This window comes from Pristiophorus japonicus, chromosome 18, assembly GCF_044704955.1.
Source record: "Pristiophorus japonicus isolate sPriJap1 chromosome 18, sPriJap1.hap1, whole genome shotgun sequence".
NCBI classification, from domain to species: Eukaryota; Metazoa; Chordata; class Chondrichthyes; family Pristiophoridae; genus Pristiophorus; species Pristiophorus japonicus.
The window spans coordinates 92,227,848-92,252,334 of record NC_091994.1 but is presented as its reverse complement, the minus strand read 5'-3'; the positions used below and the strand labels follow the sequence as shown (position 1 = coordinate 92,252,334).

Genomic DNA, 24,487 nt, shown 5'->3' with positions numbered 1-24,487 from the left:
CCTGCAGGCTGTGCTGGTTTCCTTTGCTACGACTGGTGACAAGGTGGTGGCAGCTGTAATGACATCTAAAAACAAAACGGCAAGTAAGGTCCTCTTGAAACCTGAAGTGAAATTGATACATTTTTTACTATGAGTGAGCTTTACTCGGTATCGAACACAAGCTGTACCTGCCCTGGGAGTATTTGATGCGACAGTGTAGAGGGAGCTTTAAACATTCCCAGATGAGCTCTTGCTTTACCTACCTTGAAGACTGAGCTGGGAGGTCTCGACAGCAAGTGCAACAGTGCCACCTACCTTCGAGAACTCAATTAGAGTTAAGTAAAATAAATAAGAAAGTTTAATCATGACATACGGGCATGATGGAACAGTGTGACTAAAATATTAGAAAATCAATGTGGCATAGGAACTGCAATATTAAATGAAGACCTTTAATACATTAATGGGCCTGAAATTCCGATAGAGGTCTTCCCGTGGGCAAACTAAAGAAAAAAGGTAAAAAGACTGCATGCTTACCTGTTGCTGCTGCGCCCGCTCGAACTTCCGAGCCTGAGGCCTTCACTCCGACACATCGGATCGCATGCACGTCAGGACGTGCGCAGGGCTGGAACTGTAGTCACATGGCTCTGGGCAGCCAATCAAGGTACAGTTTTTCTCATTCATAATAATGGGAACTCCGTAGGTTAGAGTTCCCATTATTATGAATGAGAACCCCGCCCCCCCCCCCCAACACACACAAAATCAATAAAAAATAGAAAAATACATGACATTTTTAAGAATCATTTAAATTAAAGTTCTTATTAAAAAAAAATATTTTCCTGACTTTATTTAAAGATGCCTTAAAATAAATTTACCGTAGTGGGGAGGGTTTTTAATAATAAAGTATGTTTTCATATGTGTTTAATTTAATTTTAATGTTTTTATGTATTTTTAAACACTTGCGCCTATAAAAGTAGGCTATACGCCTGCTTTTTCAGGCACAAGATTTTAAAGGACATTTGCAGGGCAAAATATCGGAAATCTTGCCCTGCAAGTGTCCTCGCGAGATCTGTCAAGCCAGAAACTTGATAGATCGGGAAAGCCGGTTTTCAGCGCATGCGCATTGCGTGCTGAAACCTGGCTTTTCCGATGCCTTCCCGGATCCGTAGGAACTTCATACGGACCCGGGACATCGGAATTTCAGGGCCATTATTTATGGATTGGCAGACCCCCCCCAGAGTGCTGCTCACAGTAATCCAGATGATGTGTGGTTCTAAAAGGGAAGGCATGTTATTACCTTGTAATTCACGCTATTATTCTGCTAATGCCACAGTCTAACTGTTGTTCATTAAACACAAGCTCAAGTTACTCAGGGAACTTTATATGTTACAAACACTTTTTAATACCAAGTGGTTCCATTAAACAGGTAACTCTGAAGGTGCTATTGCCTTTGGCGCTTGTTTGGATCCAATCACAAGAGAGCGATGCTCCTGTACAGAACTGCTGCCTTTGCATTGGGAAAACCAGCTCAGTTGTCCCAACGCAGAATTGTGCACACATGCAATATGGGTTTCAGTGGTTAGCACTCTCGTCTGATTCTAAATGTTGTAGGTTCAAGCCCCACGCCAGAGACTTGAGTACATAATCTCACTGGCACTCCAATGCAGTCCTGAGGGAGTGTTGCACTGTCTGTGATGTTTTTCGAATGCAATGTTGAACAGAGGCCCCGTCTGCCCCCTCAAGTGGATGTAAAAAATCCCATGGTACTATTCGAAGAAGAACAGGGGAGTTCTCCTCAGTGTCCTAGCCAATATTTATCACTCAGCAACATCATTAAACAGTTTTAAAATCAGCATAGTGTTTCCCTTGCATTTGCTTGGAATGTTGATTATCGACGTCATTGCTGAAACTCCCGGTCAGCTCATTTCCTCTGCTGCTCCCATTTCAGTGCACTGTTGAACAGACTGCGGGGAAAGTTTGCTGATTGGTTCCTTGGGTCTGGTCTCCTAGGAGACAGGTTTGGCCTGGCTATGTATCGGGGGAAGTTGCTGAAAGTTGCTTGTTGGACTGAGGTGTTTTTTGTCTTGCAGGCTTTCAGTGTCAATCTGTACTCGGCAGAGTACGGTAGGCGGCTACTGGACACAGCCATGAACTTTAACCTGGATCCAAACTGTGGCCAACCTGAGCAGGTGAGGGTGTGACTGGGCCAGTGGGCGGGGCGGGGGGGGGGGGGGTGCCGGGGGCCATGGGAGGTTGCTGGGCGAGGGGTGGCACTGGGCGAGAGGGGTTGTGGGGGGTGGTGGGAGCACTAGGATCTGCTACACATCCTTTGAACTAGTGATGATTACTGCATTGGATTCATGTAAGTGTGGAATCTGAATGAACCAGGAGCCAGCATCGATTTACTGTGTAACACGGTTTCTGCAAGAAAATGGAATAGGATGGGCGACAGAAACAACCAAGCAAGGCAGCTACAGATGTATCATCACTGAACTGTTGGGAAGCAATTGGGACTTAGTGACAGTCACACACATCAGGACTCGGATCACAGTTTAATTTCACTGTTTTCCTGCGAATGTTGTAAAAGGATTGGAAATAAATTTTTTAGCCCATTCGCTACAGTCTGCAGTTAGTCCATGCTTCCTCCTGTGCAGGGTCTCACACGTTCATCTCTTCTCTCAGCTCTATATTCAGGCGTTCCTGAAGAAAGATGACTCTGTCGGGTATCGCGCACTAGTACAGACCCTCGATCATGCGTTGATCTTCATCCAGCAACCAGGTGTGTAGGGAGGGATGGGACGGGGGCTTGTCTTTTTGAGTCAACAAATACAGTTACCCCCAAGATGTGATTGGAAGTTGAGCTGCTTCATTGGTGTGAGTGACAGTGGGAGTGTCAGAATGCTATATGGAATGAACAGTAACTGTCTAATATTGAGGTGTACGACCTTTACCTACTCCTGTGTCCACCACTGAGAGTTACAAAAGAATCACCTGGCAGACTCAAATCCAATTCAACCCAACTTTATGAGATTAATCAGAGGCAAACTAACTAAGAGGATCCATTCAGTGTTTAAGCTTATACAATTCACCAATAGTCTCTAATATACATACATTACCAGTACGTACACCCCCCGCGAGTGGTCACTTCACGCTGGCTGTAGGCTCGCTGGGTTAGATGGACCAACGTCTTCCCGGTTTCACAACTGCAGTCCCAAGATCCCAATTACAGCCAGCTTTATACACCTCTGTTCCATAGTCAGTTTGTTTTCTCAGTTTCAATAGTCCGATGGCCTTGAGGCTGGAAAAACGGCTAGTGTCCAAACTTCAACCATCAGCAAACTCGTTCAACTTTGTCTTGCGATTTCACGAACTCCAACCGTCAATGAACTCGTTCAACTTTGTCTTGTACTTTCATAAACTCCAACTGTCGGCAAACTTGTTCGCCTTTGTCTAGGACGATTCTGGGATTGCAAAAATTTGGCCAAGCTGCCATTTTTAAACTGCGAAGTATTCTGTACATCTTACACGGTGCCTGTTTCATACCCACCACTTGTTCTGGCTTGTTTACTTTTTAGTCTTTCACTATTTTAAAATATTTCCAATGACTTGTATTTACCTCACTGATTTATATAACTGATCGTGTTGAGATTCGGTAACACAGCAAATAGATGCAGACATTACAGGTCAGAACAAAGGCTAACCATTTGCTTGCATTCAAATTGAAAGGCTCCAATGGGCCCATTTGTGAGAAATCCCTAAAACCTTCATTCATGCTTTTTGTTAGCGACTTCACTGTAAATGCTCCCTTAGCCTGAGACAGGTCTCCACCAGGATGTAGAGGGTGTATATCCATATCACACTCCGTACTCCGCAGTGCATGAGCTGTAACTGTGCTACCGGTATTTTACCCCCACCCAGCCTGCTCCTGGAGGCTAGCCTGTACAGCAGGGCCTTCAATCCCGTTGCTGCTTTGTGTTGAGACAAGATTGTTTAAAACCCGCAATAGGTGATGTTATGTCTCTCTGGATCAAGTTGTGGGGTAGTGAGACACTAGTAGAACCTGTTACCTGTTTCCTCTCTGCGCCGCCATGCGTTGAGTCACGGATGGACTTGTACTGTTGTAGGAAGGTGCTGAGTGAAGCCACAGCTTTCCCACACAAAAGGAAAGATTGGATTGATGGTGGAGTTCTCCTCGGGTCTCTGTCTCTGGGTGTTGGTGGAGGCGCACTCCACTGCAGTGGGAAATTCAGACACAGAGGGGGAAAGCAACTGAAAAGAGAAATTCATTCTTGCAACATAGTTAAATAGTAAGAACCCCCCCCACTACAGCAGCAGGGGACGGCCGCGGGTGGGAGTGAGTGTCCGCCCGTGGTGTAATTTTTAAACTGCAGAATGTCTCTGAGGATCATCCACTGTTTTCACAGGTCGAATTATTTGGACACGGGAAGAGGCATTGGCAGAAGTTATTACCATGGAGATGGTCGATTTACCTCTAACAGGAACACAGGCAGAGCTGGAGGGCGAGTTTGGGAAGAAAGCAGGTACTGTGTAATGCCGAGGAGTCCAACTGTTGCTAATTTCAGTAGGAAAGAGTCAGGATTACTTGAGTCATATTTGCAGTTGATTAAAATTGAAATGACTAGAAACTCCTCCATGTGGAACCCCTAATCTGTTATCTGCTTTAATTCACTCTCACTGGCCAGTGAGGGATGGGTGTTAAATACTGGCCTGCCGGTATTGCCTACATGCCAGGAACAGATTTGGAGAATGTTGGTTGCTACGGCGATTAATTGTCATGTGTTGAATGCTGTGGGATGAAAGCGTCTGGCAGTGCCAGCACAGTTACATATGTGATCATCAATCCCAGAGGTTGGAAACTGGAAATTTCGGCCGAAATCGTAAACAATAAAAGCTCACTCAGTGTTTCCAGATCGTGTGGTGATTATTTGCTCCATTATGAAAGACTTGGCTGATGTGGGAAGTGGGGTTTGAGTGGAATCCTGAGCCTAAGCTCCAAGTTTCTAACCTGCAGTTTGTACAACAGCTGCTGGTGTGAAAAGCAGTTTTGCTGATGCGTTGATCAATTCCAGGCAGTGCATTGACTGCCACAGAATAGCACAGAGCCAGTAACTTGCTCCTGTTGCTTGCTGCAGTACAGCTGTGACATTTTATGACCAGCTGTCATTTTACAATTGCTTTTAGTGCCCATTCCCACTTATTTATACAATGCCCAGAGAGCTGGAGTTGGGCAGGGTGTTTATTGGTGATGTATGTGAGAAGATGCTGCTCATTAGTGTATTGCTTCGAGTGCATTACACAATAAATTATACTTGTGCCAAAATTCTTTAAAGCTGCCTGCTACTCTAAATTCAACACCACAAGTTGGTCCTATTGGCACCAGTACTGTACCCAAGTTAAAAGCTTCAGATACATCTCGCGTTTAGAAGAACAGAACTTTGAATCGAGCTGCTGGAGGTTTCTCGCCATTCAGGATTCACATCCCTGCCATTAAGCTTCCTTGAAATTGTGTTGCTAACAGTGGGATGGGAACGTTACATGTGTTGTGAAGGTTTATGCTGCATGTTCAACTCTTTACTAAAATGCTGCCTCCTTTGTTCATGCTGCTGTGAAACCAGCTGCACAAGGTAACATGTTTAATCCACAGATTTGTTCTGTTGTTTTTTGGAAAGTACAACCATGTTTTTAGCATGTCCATTAGGTGGAAAATTTCCTTTGGTAATGTTTGAGTTATTTGAGGACTGAATTGGGTTCCCAGTCATCTCTTATTAATGTTCAATTTCTAAAATATGAATATTTTCACCTGTGAGATCTACTGGCTTTAACCTGCTGGCTGACCAGAGCGTCACATTGTGTGTTAGAATCTCATGACTGGGGGGAGACTGAGTGAGGAGGACTGCACAGTCCCTGCAGGTTGAATTTGGGTGACCAAGCTAATGAATGGTCCAAGTGCACTCAGTGATATTAAGGAATCAAGGGATATGGGGACAGCGCAGGAAACTGGAGTTGAGGTAGAAGATCAGCTATGATCTTCTTTAATGGTTTTGGTTTCCATATTTACGAAAGGATATACTTGCGTTGGAGGCAGTTCAGAGAAGGTTCACTAGGTTGATTCCGGGGATGAGGGAGTTGACTTATGAGGATAGGTTGAGCAGGTTGGGCCTCGACTCATTGGAATTCAGAAGAATGAGGTGTGATCTTATCGAAACATATAAGATGATGAGGGGCCTTGACAAGGTGGATACAGAGAGGATGTTTCCACTGATAGGGGAGACTAGAACTAGGGGGCATAATCTTAGAATAAGGGGCCACCCATTTAAAACTGAGATGAGGAGAAATTTCTTTGAGGGTTGTAAATCTGTGGGATTCGCTGCCTCAGAGAGCTGTGGAAGCTGGGTCAGTGAATAAATTTAAGACAGAGATAGACAGTTTTTTAACCGATAAGGGGTTATGGGGAGCGGGCAGGGAAGTGGACCTGAGTTCATGATCGGATCAGCCATGATCGTATTAAATGGAGGAGCAGGCTCGAGAGGCCATACGGCCTACTATTGTTCCTATTTCTTATGTAGCAGGCTCGAGGGGCCGAATGGCATACTCCTGCTCCGATTTCTTACGTTCTTGTTTAAAATCACTGTCCTAGTACACGTGTGTGGTGTGATGTTTGGTGTATGTGATTTTAGGTTATCTGTTTTCTGTTCTCGCCCATTTTCTGACAGTTTATTTATTCTAACAGATGGTCCGATGGGAATGTTCATGAAGCGACTGTCCTCCCAGCTGATCCTGCTGCAAGCATGGAGCTACCAGCTCCTCAAAATGTTCTATGATGCGCGAAAACCTCGCAGCCACTCAAAGAATGAAATAACAATAGAAAACCTGGCCCGGGATGAGTTTAACCTGCAGAAGATGATGGTGATGGTGACAGCGTCGGGGAAGGTAACAGTCCCTGAGCCACGGCCTTGCGTTGTCTTGTCTCCCCACTCCTGCCCAAGCTTCCGTATCTTGTTGGTCACCTCTGGTCTCCCACCCAGATGGCCGCGTTATCTTAAAACAGCGAATGTCAGCTCATTGATAATATATCACAACAACACCTGATCCCGGCTCCCACGAGCTTTCCAGCACGATTCACTAGATAATGATCAAGAGCAGGAACCCCGGTTTTAATATGAAGCCAGAGAGTTGTATCCTGTCCACCCATCGTGCTTGGTGCTGGATTAAATTTTGTTTTAAATGTACAGTGGAGAATGATATTTCGGATTTCAATAAGAGTCCTACATCCCGGAATAAATTTGTGTCCAATTGTACTGTAATATATCAGTGATTTTCTGGCTTCACTCAACTTCATTCACCTGGTCCTGGATTCTTACCTGGTTGTTTGCTGTCCCAGACTGCTGCACATACTTACGCTTTAAAATTGACCTCACTCTGCTCCAATACATTCAGTGATGGCGTCCATCCCCCATTATTCCCATGTACAGATTCTATTCCCCTCCTTCCTTTCACTCCTGGTTACAATGAGACTGAGAATCAAAGCAGTTAAAGCTATTTTCACCAGAATTTGGCAGATCCAGTGGCAAAGGGATCATTGTGTCTCCATGCTCCTCTCATTGTCACTGAGTCTGCCAAATTCAGACAGATAAAACTGACCATTCGACTCGCGGTCTTTTAGAATGGGAGTCGGGGAAGGTTGATGACTGATGGAGGTTACTGTAGGGGCTGCCAAAGAATTTTTTAGCGGCGGAGTCAAGTCAATTTTAAACACAGTGTAGGGATAGACAATGGCCTCGGATAGCCAGAGACTAAATAGAAAGTCCGAGGGTCAGGACAGAGCTGGGAACAGCCATATTGATAGATCAAAGTCGTAAATTATTTTGCCATCCGCTTGCACTTCTTTTATATCAAGACTGCATAGTATTTTCTTATTATTCCTCATCCTGGTATGCCGTCCTTCTGCTAGGAGAGTAAGTGACTTCATTCCTCCTTCCAGCGCTCGTGCTGTGTAGCGCTGATGGGACGTTGGAAATATACAGCTGGTCAGTGAGCATTTATCAACGCCTCAGATGTGCACCAGTTCTAACCTGCTGTGTGATTCCAGTATTTGCATATTCATTTCATTTGTCTGTCCCTGGCACTGTGATGCTTATGGGGCTGATATAGGATGTCTTTTGTTCCCTGGCGCTGTCTAACAGATGCTTTTCAGTGCTGAATTATCTTTTTTATTCCAGCTCTTTGGGATCGACAGTAGCTCTGGGACCATTTTGTGGAAGCAGTACTTTGAGAATGTGAAACCAGGATCCTCCTTCAAGCTGACCGTGCAGCGAACGACGGCTCATTTCCCCCACCCGCCACAGTGTACCCTAATCATCAAGGACAAGGTCAGAGTGCAAACTCTACCTACAAGGCAATTAGTGGAACTTTGCATCGAGTAACTTTATCAGAAAGTAGCTCCAGCTTTCATGATTTGTGATACTCCGCTTTGTAGTATCTCAGTTGTGATGCTGAGCATAGTTGCAATAATTATTACTGGAGCTGATGACTATATATGTGTGTTTTGTGGAACACAGATACCTTATCTATGTTTCTGTAATGTTACATGCTTGGGATTAATATTGTGCCATTATTTTCTTAATATTTGACCCCAAGCTTAAAGTACAGTGCCTGCAGTTTTACCCAAATATATAATCTCCCCGTCTTGAAGGTGTATATGGATCTATAGGTTGAAGGTGGTCGCTGATGTCTCCAAACTGAGATGGTCATTTGTGGTTTTCATGTTCAGAAGGGTTGGAGGTGATTTGTAATAATAAAACAAAGACTTGCATTTATACAGCACATTTCACAATCTGAGGACATCCCAAAGGACATCACGGCCAATGAAGTACATTTGAACTGCAGTCACTGTTGTAATGTAGCAAACAGGACAGATCCCACAAATAGCAATGAGATTATGACCAGATAATTTATTTTGGTGATACTGATTTGAGGGATAAATATTGGACAGGACACCAGGGAGAACGCTCCTGCACTTTTTCGAGTAGTTGCGTTGGGGCCTCGGTTTAACGTTAAATCTGAAAGACGGCACCTCCGACAGTGCAGCGCTCCCTCAGCACTGACCTTCTGACAGTGCAGCAGTGCTCCCTCAGCACTGACTCCTGACAATGCAGCATTCCCTTAGTATATCCTAACTGCATTTTACTCTTGAAATCTCAGCAGGTCAGGCAGCATCTGTGGAGAGGAAGCCGAGTTAACGTTCCGGTTGATGACCCTTCGTCAGAACCAAACCGTTAACTCTGTTTCCTCTCCACAGATGCTGCCCGATCTGCTGAGATTTCCAGCATTTTCTGTTTTTTTTTAAATTCCAGATTCCAGCATCCGCAGTATTTTGCTTTTGCTTTTTACTCTGTTTGGAATCAAGTCAGTGAAATACGAAAGAAGTAAGACTCGCGCTAGTGACGCAGTCCAAGGCAACACATGTTTGATGTTTGTGAAGGCTGAGTTCCATTGACTGTCTCCATGCTGGTGTGAGCAGGCAGTAATTGGAGCACATTCAGCGTGCCTGAAGTAGGCCAGTATAACACTTGGCAAAGCCACATTCATGGACCAGTCACTTCCTGTGCTGCTCTTCACTTTCTGAAAGGGGTTCAATTTTTTAAAAAAAATTACAGTTTCTGCCTTGTAATTAACATTGGATAAAATATTCTCTTAACCCCCCCCTCTTTTCACTCAGGAAACCGGATTGAGTTCTCTACATGTTTTCAATCCGATCTTTGGAAAGCGGAGTCACATCAATCCACCAGTGCTAACCCGGCCGATTCTTCAGTCTTTGCTGCTTCTGATTGTGGACCAAGATTATGCTAAAGTCCTGCTCCTGATTGATGACGAGCACAAGGTAATTCCGCATCTCATTACTGAGACTGATGTGGACTCATAGGGCTGAAATTCTCCACTTCGTCAGTAGTAATTAGAATGGTGATGGCAATGGATCACAGTATGTTAAACCATGGGCGTGACTGACCTTATTGTAATGACACTGTTTCGGATCTATAGAATTCATCGTTTACCCGGCTCAATGCCATAACAGGTACCAGACCTGTACTAGTTACCCTAGAGGTCACAGATAGATTACCAGTCCAACCACCAGTCACTGGCCTGTTTTGGATGGATGTTTGAGGTATGCTTGGGAGGTGTCTATATTTTGCAAAACAGCTGTATTTTGTTTCTCTTTATTTTCACCCTTCCTCTGCTGTTAGTACTTGTTGATATTGAGTTCCGCTGTCACTCTTCATGTGTGAGCCTGGACAGTGAGAGTTGACAGGCTGCTCACCTGCAGAGGGTATCACAGTAAACCTGTTCTTCTCCCTACCCAATGCCACACATGCACTTTCCAGAAGATGTCGCTAGTTAGTAATCAGGCTGATTTGCTTCCTTCCTAAACCAACTTGTAGCAGCCTGAATGACTGAGATTGCTTAAATGGCCATACCTATGTTCTCACTGGTAGCTGTCTATGCCGGCTGGGCACTGAATATTGTCTTGTTAAAATGTGGAAACTAAGAATAGCTCTAGTTTTTCTGTTTTACCTCTTTGCAGGTGACAGTCTTTCCCTCTAGTAGGAACATCCTGCAGCAACTCCAGGATTCGGCACCCGTGGTTTTTTTCTATCTGGTGGATCCTGTTTTGGGAAAGTTGAATGGATTCCGTCTACATAAGGTAGTGTGGTCAGTTTACAAACCTGTGTGAAAATAATTTGCAATGTCTCTAATTATTTACCTTCAGGTGTATTGCTCTCCAGAACATGTTTAATTCTGATCCAGGTATAGCACGAGTGGATAAATGTAATTGCTGAATTCAGGGATTCTTTTTGTATAACTGGAGGATTACCTGTGACGTTCTTATGGGCAGTTTGGGATCCAGAGCGTGGTCTGGGACAGTGCTACGGAGATACACTGGATGCAACACTTCTTTAAATGGATATATACTAATATAAATATAGTGTATAATAAATGGGAAATTAACTTGATTTTCTAAGATCGATTTTTAAAAAAAAAAGTTCATTCTCTGGATGTGAGAAGTGGTCTGGCATAACTGAGGCCACTTCATGGGGTAGTTAAGAACCACTCACATTGTTGTGAGACTGGAGTCACATGTAGTCCAAACCGGGTAAAGACAGCAGGTTTCCTTCCCCAAAGAACATTCGTAAACCAGTTGTGTTTGTACGACAGTCCGACCGCTTCATGGTCAATTTTACTGATGCCAGCTGTTTATTTCTGGATTATTAGTCCAGGTCTCTGGATTATTAGTCCAGTAACATAACCACTACACTGCTGTACCCTGGATTACTCATCCGGTAACATAACCACTACACGGATGCCCTCTGGATTACGAGGGATTACTAGTCCAGTAACATAACCAGTACACTACTGTACCCTGGATTACTAGTCCAATAACATCACTACACTGCTGAACCACAGCTACGATATACTTGCAGTGTGAGACACAACATCCTCTGGTGAAGGTGGCGAAGTGTTCTGCTCCTGCAGTGATGATCCCTAGGGTGAGTTGTACCAGTCTGGCTGGGAAAGAGTTTGCATTTCACAACAGTTGGGGAACATCAGAATTTATTCTGAGGTCAAAGTGTAATGAATAGGTCAACTTCACGTTTGTGTGGTGTCTGAGGGCCTGTTCTCACCGTCTGTCAGCGAACAGTTTAACAGTCACTGACATCACCTCCTCTCCTTGCAGGACCTCGGGACGGAGGAGATCTGGGAGGTGGTGATTCCAACAGACACACAAAAAGTCGTGATTGTGAAAGGAAAGCGGTTGAATGAGCATGTGCACTCGCAGGGCCGGGTCATGGGAGATCGCAGCGTCCTCTACAAGGTACTGGCAGCAGGGTCAAGTCAAGCGCTTAATTTTCAAACTCCATATTTACACTTGGCGCTCTGTTGCACCGGCATGCCGTTGCCTATGTTGTGTCATAGAATAATGCACCACAGGTGTCCACCTGCAATTTGGTACATGTCAATTTCTCTATCTCAGCCCCACTGTTAGTAAAGTGCCAAGGGTCAAACCTGAGGTCACTCTGGACCACACTCTGGTATCCCTGGGGTCATTCCGGACCATGCTTTGGTATCGTTGGGTAGCCAGCTGAAGAGCAGCAAAGCAAGAGCCCAAGTGTAGGCTGCCTGCGTTTGCTACTGGCTGGGAAATGGTGCATAGCTTTACAAAGTATTTGCAGCACAGAAACAGGCCATTCAACCCAATAGGTCCATGATGGTATTTATGCTCCACAAGAGCCCCCTCCCATCTCTTTTCATGTAACCCCATTAACATATCCTTCTATACAGTTCTCACTCGTACTTATTTTGCTTCCCCTTTAAATGCATCTATGCTATTTGTCTCAACTGCTCTCTGTGGTAGCGAGTTGCACATTCTAACCATGTTTATCCTGAATTCCCTATTGGATTTATTCGTGACTATCTTACATTTATGGCCCATAGTTCTGGCCTTGTCCATAAGTGGAAACATCTTTTCAATGTCTATCCTATCAAACCCTTTCATAATCTTAGTTCATTAATGTCTTCCTGTATTTTTCGCAGTCCTCCTCTGTATTAACTGAACCCTCCAATTTGGTGTCATTGGCAACATTTGAAATTGTACTTCGGCTTTTCGAGTCCAAATTGTTTATGTAACTGAGGGAACATAATTGGGGGGGAGACTTTTTAAATGTGTGATTAACTGCAGCAGTTTCTGGTGTTGGACTGAATGAGCCTCAGTGAGGTGGTAGCATTCAGAAAGGGTTTGTTTGCTGCCCAGCCAATAACTGGAATGAATTTCAGTTCTGTGTTCAATTGGTTAATCTCACACTGTGCATGACAGCCAGGGCTCATGGTATGGGCTCTGATAAACCTCAACAACAGATAATTCTCCACCTTTCAGCTAGAATGTTGAGGGGCTGAGACCTCGATCAGTCTCTGACGAGAACATCGTTGTTGCCCATGAGATTATTGTGACTAGATAATGTGGTCTTGAAATATAGCTGAATTTTGTCATGTGGTTTGTTTAATTATCTGACTGACTTGCCAGTTCTCCGATGGTCTGCTGCGTTGTCTGACAGCCGAATCTTGTTTTCCAGTATCTGAATCCCAATTTGCTGGCGGTGGTTACTGAGAGCATCGATACGCACCATGAACGCACCTTTATCTGTGTCTACCTTATTGACGGGGTGACTGGACGAATTATCCATGAGTCTGTTCAGCGGAAAGCGAGGGGACCCGTTTACGTCGTGCACTCGGAAAACTGGGTGGTGGTAAGGATGGGGAGTGTGGAAAATCAGGAATCCAGTGTGTGTCTGCTCACCCTGAATGATTGTTCCTAACTCAGACACTCAAATCTCACCCAAGTGACCATTCTTGTCTTACTCAAATCCTCCTGCCTGGTTTCCCCTACCTTGCCACCTTCCTCTCATGTTTTTAAAAACTTCCTGAAAAGCCTTTCCTTCAACAGTTCCTTTGTCTCTCCACTCCAGCATTCCCTTTTTGTTTCCATCCTACTCCATGTGCACAGAGATGTTTTTCTGTATGTGAGGAATGCTACAGCAGTGTAAGATGTCCCTGTGTGTCGGCAGTCCAGTTGGCTGTGGTGGGCATCATAGCTGAGCCCGATCCAGTTCCTCAACTGACTTCTACCTGAGCGTGTTTCCAATGGGCACAGCTGGCCAGCGATTGGAAGGAGGAAGATGTTGATTCAGTATTCTGTACATCTGAACCTGGAATTAAATGATGTGATTGTATTGGGGTAGAGGGGGGTCATTTAAATCACAGTTGTATGAATTTAATCTATTCGTTCTATATTTAAATTTAGCAACCTCGGGTAAACCTGGGGTTCTGTTATTGAATTGCAACACTTGTTCGTGCAGCAACTCCATCTATGTGTGTGTGGGCTGCACACTATAATGTCTTGTGATCTACTGTTCTTTTGTCACAGTTTAATTAGCTTCTAGACACTATCCAGACTGCGTAGACTCTCTACTTTAATCCTAACTCCATTCTCTGCTGTTCCTTTGCTACCGCTAGTACCAGTACTGGAACACGAAGTCCCGAAGGAATGAGATGACCGTGTTGGAACTGTTCGAGGGAACCGAGCAATACAACAGCACAGCATTCAGCTCTCTCGACCGTCCCCTCTCTCCCATTATCTTTCAGCAGTCCTACATCTTCCCATCAGCCATCAGTCTGGTGGAAGCCACTATCACAGAGAAAGGGATTACCAGCCGCCACCTGCTGAGTAAGTGGCAGATCAGCTCTTTGGCAATGTGGGGGAGCAAGTCATTGATGGCGAGTGGGGACCATGTGTTCTGGGCTGAGGGGGAGATTGGTGAATGCTGTAGAGCTAGCCCAAATACCGTGCTGTATGTTTATAGTAAATGTTTGATCCCCTCTTGGATTTAAAAAAAAAAAGTCAAGCATTAAATTTACCAAATGTTTGGTTCTATGATTATTGACCTGCTGCTTGCTGGTTTTGAATTATTAACACACCTGAAGTTTCTGCACAAGTTTGATTCATCCTCCACAGTTAGAATGTAGTTTCCTTGAGAAAGCTGTCAAGGCCACGGAAAGGGTGCAGAAGAGATTCACTAGGATAATATCAAGGCTTTAGTTTTGAGGAGAGAGAAATAAACTGGGATGGTGAAGAGATCTGATGGAGGTGTTTAAAACTATGAACGGTTTTGATAAGGTAAATAGGCTAAAACTATTTGCATTGGTCGATGAATTGGTAGTTGAGGGAATAAATTGATCAAAGAAAACCAATGGAGAGTTTAGAATAATTTCTCTATGTGGAGAATGTGGAAAGCCTCACTATAAACCAAGCAAGTAGAGTCCATAATGGCTTTTAAAAGAGAAATGGATAAATATTTGAAAGAGAAAAAGGGTTGTTCTGAATGGATAGCTGTTTCAGAAAGCTGGCATGGGTATGATGGGCCGAGTGACCACCTTCTGTGCTGTAAGATTCTACGACTCTGTGTTGCCAGTAGATGATGGGGTTGGATTGGCTTATCGTGCTCTTCAGTTAGACTCTGATTCTAATGGCTGGTTTTCTGTTCTTCAGTTGGACTGCACTCTGGAGGAATTCTTTCTATGCCGAAAGCATTTCTGGATCCTCGACGCCCAGAGGTTCCATCTGAGCATAGCCGGTGAGCTGACAAACTCTCTTCTGTGGGACAGGGCCTGTGATCTGTAGGTGGGGTGGAGCCAGTGTCAAACATGCAGTATCTGCTGGTATATATTTGGGTGAGTCAATACAGAACAGAATCCGGTTGATGCAGTTAGGTTTGTATTTAGCCAGTCTGTTGTACTGTTTTGTCGCACCAGAAATTAAAGCCAGTTTTTCACGCTCCTTTTATTTTACCTTTTTCAGAGAGGAGAACTTGATTCCTTACGCTCCAGAACTACCAATCCGATCAGAATGGTACATCAACTACAATCAGTCTGTTTCCAGAATACGGGGCATTTACACAGCTCCTTCTGGCCTGGAGTCCACCTGCCTGGTCAGTGTCTAACAACTTGCCGTCAGTCACACTGTTGTCCATTTACAATGTCTTGTAACATAGGAACAGGAGGAGGCCATTCAGCCCCTTGAACCTGGTTCAATTTAAGCCAACCATAGAACCATTTTGCTACAGTCAACTGAAGTGGTTAATCTGGCATGTGATTGGCAACTTGGTGTTCATTGAGGTAGTTTCTCACCGACTGTTTTTATAGACGACATCTGTCATAATCCATCATCATAGGTGGTCCCTCGTATCGAGGATGACTTGCTTCCAAGACAAAAAGGGATGTTCATAGGTGTTTCAATGAAGGACCCAGGTCCCGAACTACATGTTGAAGGGTGGAAGATGCCTGTGCATGGATTTTTTTAACATGGTAGTCGTTGCACACCAGCCACCACACGGGCTTAACAGAGCTAGGTCTTGGTCCAGTAGCAAGGATACATAGTCATATTGCAGTGTGAGCTGGCCTGTGCTGCCCCTGAGCGCTCGCCTCTTCTGGGCCCTGAACTCACACCTCTCCTGGGCCCCGATCACATCGTTCCATGCTCACTCGCCGCTCCTGTTGTACCTGCTCATGCTCCAGTCAGTGACCCCGTACCCCTTAGTGATGTCCAATCAAGTCGCCCTCTTCATAGCCGTCCCTCTCCAACATGTGCTGTATCTTGAAGTGGTACTCCTTTGAAGGCCCCGACCTGCTGATGGTCCTTGCAGGTTGGGGGCGCCGTGATTATGTGTCATAATCCACAAGGTAGCTGGGATGTTGTGAGTGACTTGCAGCAAAGGCTACTTTATTTTACATGCTTCCAGTGTTCAGATCATGCCACATGTTGTGTATGTTTCTTGATTTCTTTTGCTTGGCTCCCACCACTCTGCTCCAACTGAATAATGAGAATTTTAGTGTTGCAGACTTCACAGCTGGTGGCATGAATATTACTTCATTGGTGGAGGCAGGATTTCCCATGACTCCACCTGACCCCTCCTCCCCATCTCCACCCCAGCAGAAACATCGAGCAGTGCTGGGTATTCTTACTTTCTAATCTGTGTTCCTTATTGATCCATCAAAATAAGTGTCACCAAACAAGAATCAGCACAATAAATGCCCCTTTTATGGCGGCACTAATATAAGTAAGACTAGGCCGCAAAAGTGAGGCAGGCAGCCAGAGTCAATGTTCCCTCTAATTTTTTTTTTCATGCGCAGTCTCTTTAACTGGCTGCGCGACCCATTCAACTTTTCGCACATGTGCGGTTTCTTCCTTTGAAAAACCAGCGAGTGGTTTGTGTGGGACCTCTAGGCGGCCGCACAGCTTAGCAAGATCGTTGGTCAAAGTGACCGCCCCCCCGCCCCCCGCCTGTCCTCACGGGTCACATCCAACCAGGACCTGTACTAAACAGTGTTACAGTCTGATCCATCACATCCCCAGACTAGAGGTTCAAAGGTGATGTGTGTTTATGGACAGGGGCATGTCGCTAATTAACAAAGGACTTATGTGGGAAAGGAGTGGCTGGCGCACTGGAGTAAACTAGTGAGTGTGTTTTGTCTCTTTCAGGTTGTTGTCTATGGACTGGACATCTTCCAGACCCGGGTTTACCCATCAAAGCAGTTTGACGTTCTAAAGGATGACTATGATTACGTGCTCATCAGCAGCGTTCTCTTCGGGTTGGTTTTTACGACCATGATCACGAAGCGGCTTGCCCAGGTGAAGCTCCTGAACCGAGCTTGGCGATAGACACTGTCGGCAATAGAAGAGAGCAGTTGCCTCATGGCCAAGTGGAGCAGAAGCTGGGTGCAACCTTAATCAGGGACCCAGATGGAGTGGATGCTCTTGTACATACTATGTATATTTTTTGTAACACACTCTCCCTACAAGAAGCAGAGTGATGGACACTTTCATGAGTAGATTTAAAAAAAATTGGTTTTATTGTTGTAAAAATTAATTGAAGCCTTTCTATTGATCAGAATTTTTTTTGAGGTAAAAAGGTAATTTTATTCCTGCAGAATGGCTTGGAGCTGTAAAGGGGACTGTTGAAAGTGACTTGTTACAATTAATAGCAGAGCTGAATTTGAGTGTTTCCTGGTGCGATGCTTTAATTCTTTAGCTTTTTTTGTTATTTTTGGAGCAGGTTGCTATTTGATATTGGAACATGGCTGTTGCGTCTGGCTCGGGTTCCCCTTTAACCATGAGTTCTGGAGCCATGCTTCATTGTCGGTCATCGCACTGAATAGCTTGGACTTGCATGTGGTTTAAGATGTCTACCATTCTGGTGTTGTTCCTTTGACCTACTGCTCGACTGTGAGGCAGGGTTTGAAATGTTTTAGAAAGAGCTGGTCTGCAATGCTGAAGCGCTGCCATCAGGTGTTGCTAGAGTGCTTTTTTTCCTGTTTGGAAAGGCACTGGAGCCACATACTGGTACCCTTGCGCATTATCTTCAGTCCCAAAATACTAAATGGACAATAAATTACTGACGTGGCATATTTTATTTTAGTGCCATGATTATGTTGATCTCCTCCCATTGTAAGAACCAATCCCACTCTATGGTGTTGCATGATGATGATGTTTGTGAGGAGTGGGTTGATGGGGGACTACTGATTGATTATTTGTGGGAATTTGAAAACTTTGCTTGTTGTTGTTTTGATTGAGATCCCGAAGTTGGTGTGTGCGGGAGTCGTGGAGGGAGCGTGTATGTAACTTCAATGTCACTCGACAAATTTGTGAAATACAAAAAAATTCTGAAAAATTTAACACTTGCAAGTGTATCCTAGGAATAGAGGATTTTGTCTGTTTATGATTTTAAGTTATGGATGTTTAATATTTAACTTCTGAAAACCATGACATGGATTTAGAGTCAACTTAAAATGTGCAATTGATGAGTGAGTGAACAGGATTAAAGCCAGATCTGTGAGAATATCTGTGATTCTAATCATGTGCCCAACTTTTAGTGTTGTGTTGCAGGAAAGGGTTGGGGGGGGGGGGGGGGCGTTAGAATGACAATTCTAACCTTTTCCTGGTTAGTTAGATGTCCTATTCTCTCCCATTCCTGTAATTCAAGTACAGCCACGTCAAAAACATTGATACTTGAAATTGATAATTGAAATCTGTTAAATAGCAAATACTAATTTATGTTTCATGGTTTGTTGTTTTTGGAAATTACTAAATAAAATGTTAGTGAGACATTGAACTTGGTTTTCTTCTGAGCTTTGGATATAGATAATGTAACGTTTGATATTAGCTGTATCAGTATTGCGTTTTGAGCAGATTAAGATCTGGGCAACAACTGGATCCATGGTAATGATGCTCTACAAGAAGTTTCTTATCCATTATTTAACGGGAGGACAGTCTCGTACAGTAACATCACGGATGGTGGCTGCTTCCCTCCACAGTGGGTTATAGAGGTTGGTGCTGCAGTTCAATTGTTTTAATTTTTGGGGTCATAAAATCTTCCATTTAATTCTTGTAATATTTGCTGTAAATGGATCCTGCTGCAATGAGCTCCCACCATCAAAGATCAAGTAGTTATTTAAATGGAGAAAGATTGCGAAGTGCTGCAGTACATTGGGGTACTTGTGCATGAAACACAAAAGGTTAGTATGCAGGTACAGCAATTGATCAAGAAAGCCAATGGAATCTTTGGCTTTTATTGCAAAGGGGATGGAGTATAAAAGCAGGGAAGTCTTGCTACTGTTATACAAGGTATTCGTGAGGCCACACCAGGAATACTGCGTGCAGTTTTGGTTTCCATATTTACGAAAGGATATACTTGCTTTGGAGGCAATTCAGAGAAGGTTCACTAGATTGATTCCGGAGATGAAGGGGTTGACTTATGAGGAAAGGTTGAGTAGGTTGGGCCTCTACTCATTGGAATTCAGAAGAATGAGAGGTGATCTTATCGAAATGTATGATTATGAGGGGGCTTGACAAGGTGGATGCAGAGAGGATGTTTCCACTGATAGGGGAGACTAGAACTAGAGGGCATAATCTTAGAATAAGGGACCGCCCATTTAAAACTGAGATGAGAAATTTATTTTCTGAGGGTTGTGGATCTGTGGAATTTGCTGCCTCAGAGAGCTGTGGAAGCTGGGACATTGAATAAATTTAAGATAGAAATAGACAGTTTCTTAAATGATAAGGGAATAAGGGGTTATGGAGAGCGGGCGAGGAAGTGGAGCTGAGTCCATTATCGTATTAAATGGTGGAGCAGGCTCAAGGGGCTGTATGGCCTACTCCTGCTCCTATTTCTTATGTTCTTATTACTTGATGTTGAGATGCCTTGAACTGTGTATTTTAAAAGCAATTTATACACTGAACACATCAATGAAACAGCGGTGAGATAAATAACCATGTATTCGTGATGTCAGTTGAGAAAAATATTGGCTAGGGCAACTGTGGAGAACTGCTCTTACAATAGTGCCGTGGGATCATTTGCATCCACCTGAGTGAGCAGGTGGCACCTCTGACAGTGCAGTACTTCCTCAGTACTGCACTGAAATGTCAGCCTCCATTATGTGCTCGTGTCTTGATACGGGGCTCGAACCCACAATCTTCAAACTCAGTGAAAATGTTCCCACTGAGCCAAGGCTGACACCTAAATAATGCAACGGTGAGTATAATTCATTAAAGATCTAATCTAATATTTAGGAATCTTACCTGGAATCTTTCGTCCGAATACGGGTGTGAACTTAAATGGATTTCTATTCAGTCTCTTTATACTTCTGAGGGAGTGAACACGAAACCATTGAAATTTCACCGACTTATTTTGAGTATAAGCTATTGTCTCAAACATTCTTCTGACACAACTAAGAGTTCGAAGCCATCAGCACTTAACTTCAAAATCCAACCAGACATACATTAAATCATTTAAACCGCAATTGATTAATTAACTGGGGAAAAACTGCAGCAGATGGAATTCAATATGGGGAAGTGGGAAGTCATCCACTTTGGGACTGTGAAGGAGCAGAGATTTAGGGGACCAAGTACAGAAATCACTAAAAACTACAAGGCACAAAATATAATTTAAAAGGCTAATGGAATGTTGGACTTTATCTCAAGAGGGCTGGAAGTTATGTTACAGTTGTATAAAGTTCTGGTTCGACCCAATTTAGTTCTGGGCACTGCACCTTAAAGGATATATTGGCATTGGAGGGGAAGCAGCAGATTCACCAGAACTGATACTGGGACTAAAAGGTTTAAATTATGAGGTTGCATAGACTAGGCTTGTATTCCCATGTATAGAAGATTAAGGGGTGATGTAATTGAGGTGTTTTAAGAACAAGGGGGCATAACCTTAAAATAGAGTTAAGTTGTTGAGTGATGATGTCCAGAAGCACTTCTTCACACAAAAGGTAGTGGCAATGTGGAACTGTCACCCATAAAAAGCTGTTGAGATTGGGGGTCAATTGAAAATTTCAAAACTGAGGTGGTTCGATTGTTAGGTAAATGGAGTTACAGAGCAGCCATGCTGCAAGTGAATGGCTTCCTCCTGTTCCTTGACAGAGGGGCGTGGTATGGCAGCGGCTGTGTTTGGTATCCCAGAGTGGATGGAAAGCCTCAGCCCGCAAGGAGCCCGGAGAGGGCCTGCTTCGGCCGTGTTCACTGGATTTTGCAATGATTCACTGCATAGCCGGCCGGCCGGCCGGACCGCTTTGCATGAGGCACCAACGTGCAACGCGCCTGCGCGCGGGGCCGCCCCGGAGTGTTTAGCACGTTGCACCAGCCGGCCCCGGGAAGATGGCGCTGAACTCCGCCTCGGCCCCGGAGCCTGATCCCGACTGGAGTGCTGCCGTCCGCCCGCTCCTCGCCGCCTCCTACTCCACCTTCGAGCCGCGGGACATCTCTCAGCTCTTCAGCTCGATCATTAACAGGTATAGCGAGAGGCCGCATGCCGGCCCGGGAGAGGGAAGGAGGCAGGCAGGCTGGCTCAGCAATGGGCCCTGCGGCCTCGTATCGACTCTGCGCCCGGGCTTGGGGGCACTGACTGCAGATTCGGTCCCTGATTCTAGCGGGATACCGGGGGCGAGAGACAGGAAACGGGCGTAGAGGCTCCGGCCTGGGGGAACAGCCAAGAACTTTCTAGAATGTGAAGCAAACAAGAGGGGGAGTGGTCGCGGTATTTTATACAACGCACCCGTCCCGTTGTATTTAATGCACAACAACAACTTGAATTTCTATAGCGTCTTCAGTGAAGAAAAATGTTTCGAGGCGTTTCACTGACACACTCAATTGGACAGGGATCCAATGGCAGAGATATTATGGGGGGTGACCGAACGCTCGATTAAGGAGATGGACTTTAAGGAAGATCGGGCGTAAGCCCCTCTAGCCTGTTCTTTCAGTTAGTTAGATTATATCTATCCTACTAAATCCCTTTAAGATTGTAAACACCTTGATTAGATCATCCCTCAATCTTCTAAGCTGAAGGGAATACAAGCCAAGTTTATGCTATCCAAATAATTTAAACCTTTTAAGCTCTTTTTTAAAATGTATTCTTTCATGAGATGTGGATGTTGCTGGAAAGCCAGCACTTATTGCCCATCCCTAATTGCCCCCACCGCCGCCTTGACAACTGAGTGGCTTGTTAGGCCATTTCAGAGGGCAGTTAAGAGTCAACCATATTGCTGTTGGTTTGGGGTCACATATAGGTCAGATCAGATAAGGACAGTAGTGAACCAGTTGGATTTTTGCGATAGTTATGGTCACCATTAATGATACTAGCATTTTAAATTCCAGATTTATTTAATTAACTTGAGTTCATGTCTCAGGATTAGTCTAGGCCTCTGGATTACTAGTCCAGTAACATAACACGACGTTACCGTCCCTTTCCAAGACCAATATACCTTTCCTGATGTTTGGTGCCCAAAACTGAACGCAGTACTCCAGATGGAGTCTGTATAACTGAAGCATAACTTCCTCCCGCTTTGTATTCCAGGCCCCGAGAGCCAAAGGCCAACATTTCATTAGTCTGATTACTTTTTGTAAGAACATAAGAAATAGGAGCAGGAGTGTGCCATTTGGCCCCTCAAGTCTGCTCCACCATTCAATAAGATCATGGCTGATCTGATCATGGACACAGCTCCACTTCCCTGCCCGCTCCCCATAACCCTTTACTCCCTTATTGCTCAAAAATCTATTTATTTCTGCTTTAAATATATTCAATGACCCAGCCTCCACAGCTCTCTGGGGCAGAGAATTCCATAGATTTACAACCCTCAGAGAAGAAATGCCTCCTCATCTCAATTTTAAATGGGCAGCCCCTTATTCTATGTCCCCTAGTTTTAGTTTCCCCTATGAGTTGAAATATCCTCTCTGCAACCATCTTGTCGAGCCCCCTCATTAATTATATGTTTCATTAAGATCACACCTCATTATTATGAACTCCAATGTATAACCTATTTTCATAAGTAAACTCCCTCATCCCAGAAATCAACCGAGTGAGCCTTCTCTGAACAGCCTCCAATGCAAGTATATCCTTCCTTAAATACGGAGACCAAAACTGCACAGTACTCCAGGTGTGGCCTCACCAATACCCTGTACAGTTGTAGCAGGACTTCTCTGCTTTTATACTCTATCCCCCTTGCAATAAAGGCAAACATTCCATTTGCCTTCCTGATTACTTGCTGTACCTGCATACTAACTTTTTGTGTTTCATGCACCTGTGCAGTAGCTTTTAGTCTAGCTATCCTGGACACCTCCACAGTTTCCAGCCTCTCGCCATTAAGAAAATACATTGATTTGTCTTTCTTGCATGCAAAGTGAATGACCTCACACTTGCCCACATTGAATGCCATTACCATAGTTTTGTCCACTCACCTCATCTGTCACATCTCATTGTAACTCTGCTTCCATCTACACTGTGGGGTCAAGTTTAGGCGCAGCCCCGCGAGCCACGTCTGATTTCCGCGCTCAAAACCATGCCGAAAACTTACCTCGGTATTCTCCACTCCCTCAGGTCGATCCAGGTCCTCGGCGCAGCGCAGCACGAGCTGTGGGGGGCGGAGACAGGTCCCTGCGCTAAAAACAGTGCCAGGACCTCTGCACGTGCGCGCAACAGCCCTGGCTGAATGGGCTCACTGGGGCGGTGAAGATCAGGCTGCACCTCCCTCCTCTTGAGCTCCTGCTCTGGCTGTGGGCACCAGCTTCCTCCCCTGTTCGGCTCACGTTCCCTCGGGCTCTCTCACCGCCCCACCCCGACCCCAGCTCCTGCTCTGCTGCCCCCATGCCCACCCTGCTCCTGCTCCGCTGCCGGCTCCTCACCCCCACCCTCGGCAAGCTCCAGCTCTGCTCCCTCTTCCTTCGTCGGGGCCCGCCCGCCTGGCATCTTGCTGGCGGCGGGCCCCTTCCGAAGTCTTGGTCCCGGCTTCTTCACGTCGGCCGGGCCCGTTCAGCCTCCTCCCTCTCATCCTCCCCCCCGCCCTCCCTCCCTCTCCTCCTCCCCCCCCGCCCTCCCTCCCTCCCCTCCTCCCCCCCCGCCCTCCCTCCCTCCCCTCCTCCCCCCCCGCCCTCCCTCCCTCCCCTCCTCCCCCCCGCCCTCCCTCCCTCTCCTCCTCCCCCCCCGCCCTCCCTCCCTCTCCTCCGCCCCCGCCCTCCCTCCCTCTCCTCCTCCCTCCCTCTCCTCCTCCCTCCCTCTCCTCCTCCCTCCCTCTCCTCCTCCCTCCCTCTCCTCCTCCCTCCCTCTCCTCCTCCCCCCCGCCCTCCCTCCCTCTCCTCCTCCCCCCCCGCCCTCCCTCCCTCCCTCCCTCTCCTCCTCCCCCCCCGCCCTCCCTCCCTCTCCTCCTCCCCCCCGCCCTCCCTCCCTCTCCTCCTCCCCCCCCGCCCTCCCTCCCTCTCCTCCTCCCCCCCGCCCTCCCTCCCTCTCCTCCTCCCCCCCCGCCCTCCCTCCCTCTCCTCCTCCCTCCCTCTCCTCCTCCCCCCCGCCCTCCCTCCCTCTCCTCCTCCCCCCCCGCCCTCCCTCCCTCTCCTCCT

General features: G+C 45.6%; 2 protein-coding genes and 1 long non-coding RNA gene across 11 annotated transcripts in view; 2 read left to right on the top strand and 1 right to left on the bottom strand.

The window, feature by feature from the left end:
- emc1 (ER membrane protein complex subunit 1) overlaps positions 1-18,713 on the top strand; it is a 28,431-nt gene extending 9,718 nt beyond the window's left edge. The window contains exons 9-22 of the mRNA XM_070860357.1: positions 8-79; positions 2,067-2,165; positions 2,659-2,755; positions 4,401-4,517; positions 6,728-6,927; positions 8,217-8,366; positions 9,716-9,877; positions 10,577-10,696; positions 11,729-11,866; positions 13,122-13,295; positions 14,062-14,272; positions 15,095-15,179; positions 15,404-15,533; positions 17,084-18,713. Coding sequence (XP_070716458.1) covers positions 8-79; positions 2,067-2,165; positions 2,659-2,755; positions 4,401-4,517; positions 6,728-6,927; positions 8,217-8,366; positions 9,716-9,877; positions 10,577-10,696; positions 11,729-11,866; positions 13,122-13,295; positions 14,062-14,272; positions 15,095-15,179; positions 15,404-15,533; positions 17,084-17,263 — 1,935 coding nt within the window. The 3' untranslated portion in view covers positions 17,264-18,713. The remainder of the gene's footprint in view (positions 1-7; positions 80-2,066; positions 2,166-2,658; positions 2,756-4,400; positions 4,518-6,727; positions 6,928-8,216; positions 8,367-9,715; positions 9,878-10,576; positions 10,697-11,728; positions 11,867-13,121; positions 13,296-14,061; positions 14,273-15,094; positions 15,180-15,403; positions 15,534-17,083) is intronic.
- LOC139228878 (uncharacterized) lies at positions 9,443-21,154 on the bottom strand. The gene is made up of 3 exons (XR_011587633.1): positions 20,180-21,154; positions 10,567-10,718; positions 9,443-9,618 (listed from the first exon to the last, which is right to left on the bottom strand). It is a non-coding gene; the product is annotated as an uncharacterized lncRNA (long non-coding RNA).
- A 71-nt stretch (positions 21,155-21,225) lies between these two features.
- ubr4 (ubiquitin protein ligase E3 component n-recognin 4) overlaps positions 21,226-24,487 on the top strand; it is a 206,153-nt gene continuing 202,891 nt past the window's right edge. For all 9 annotated transcript variants that reach the window (XM_070860353.1, XM_070860352.1, XM_070860351.1 and 6 more), the window contains exon 1: positions 21,226-21,393. In XM_070860353.1, coding sequence (XP_070716454.1) covers positions 21,260-21,393 — 134 coding nt within the window. In that variant the 5' untranslated portion in view covers positions 21,226-21,259. The remainder of the gene's footprint in view (positions 21,394-24,487) is intronic.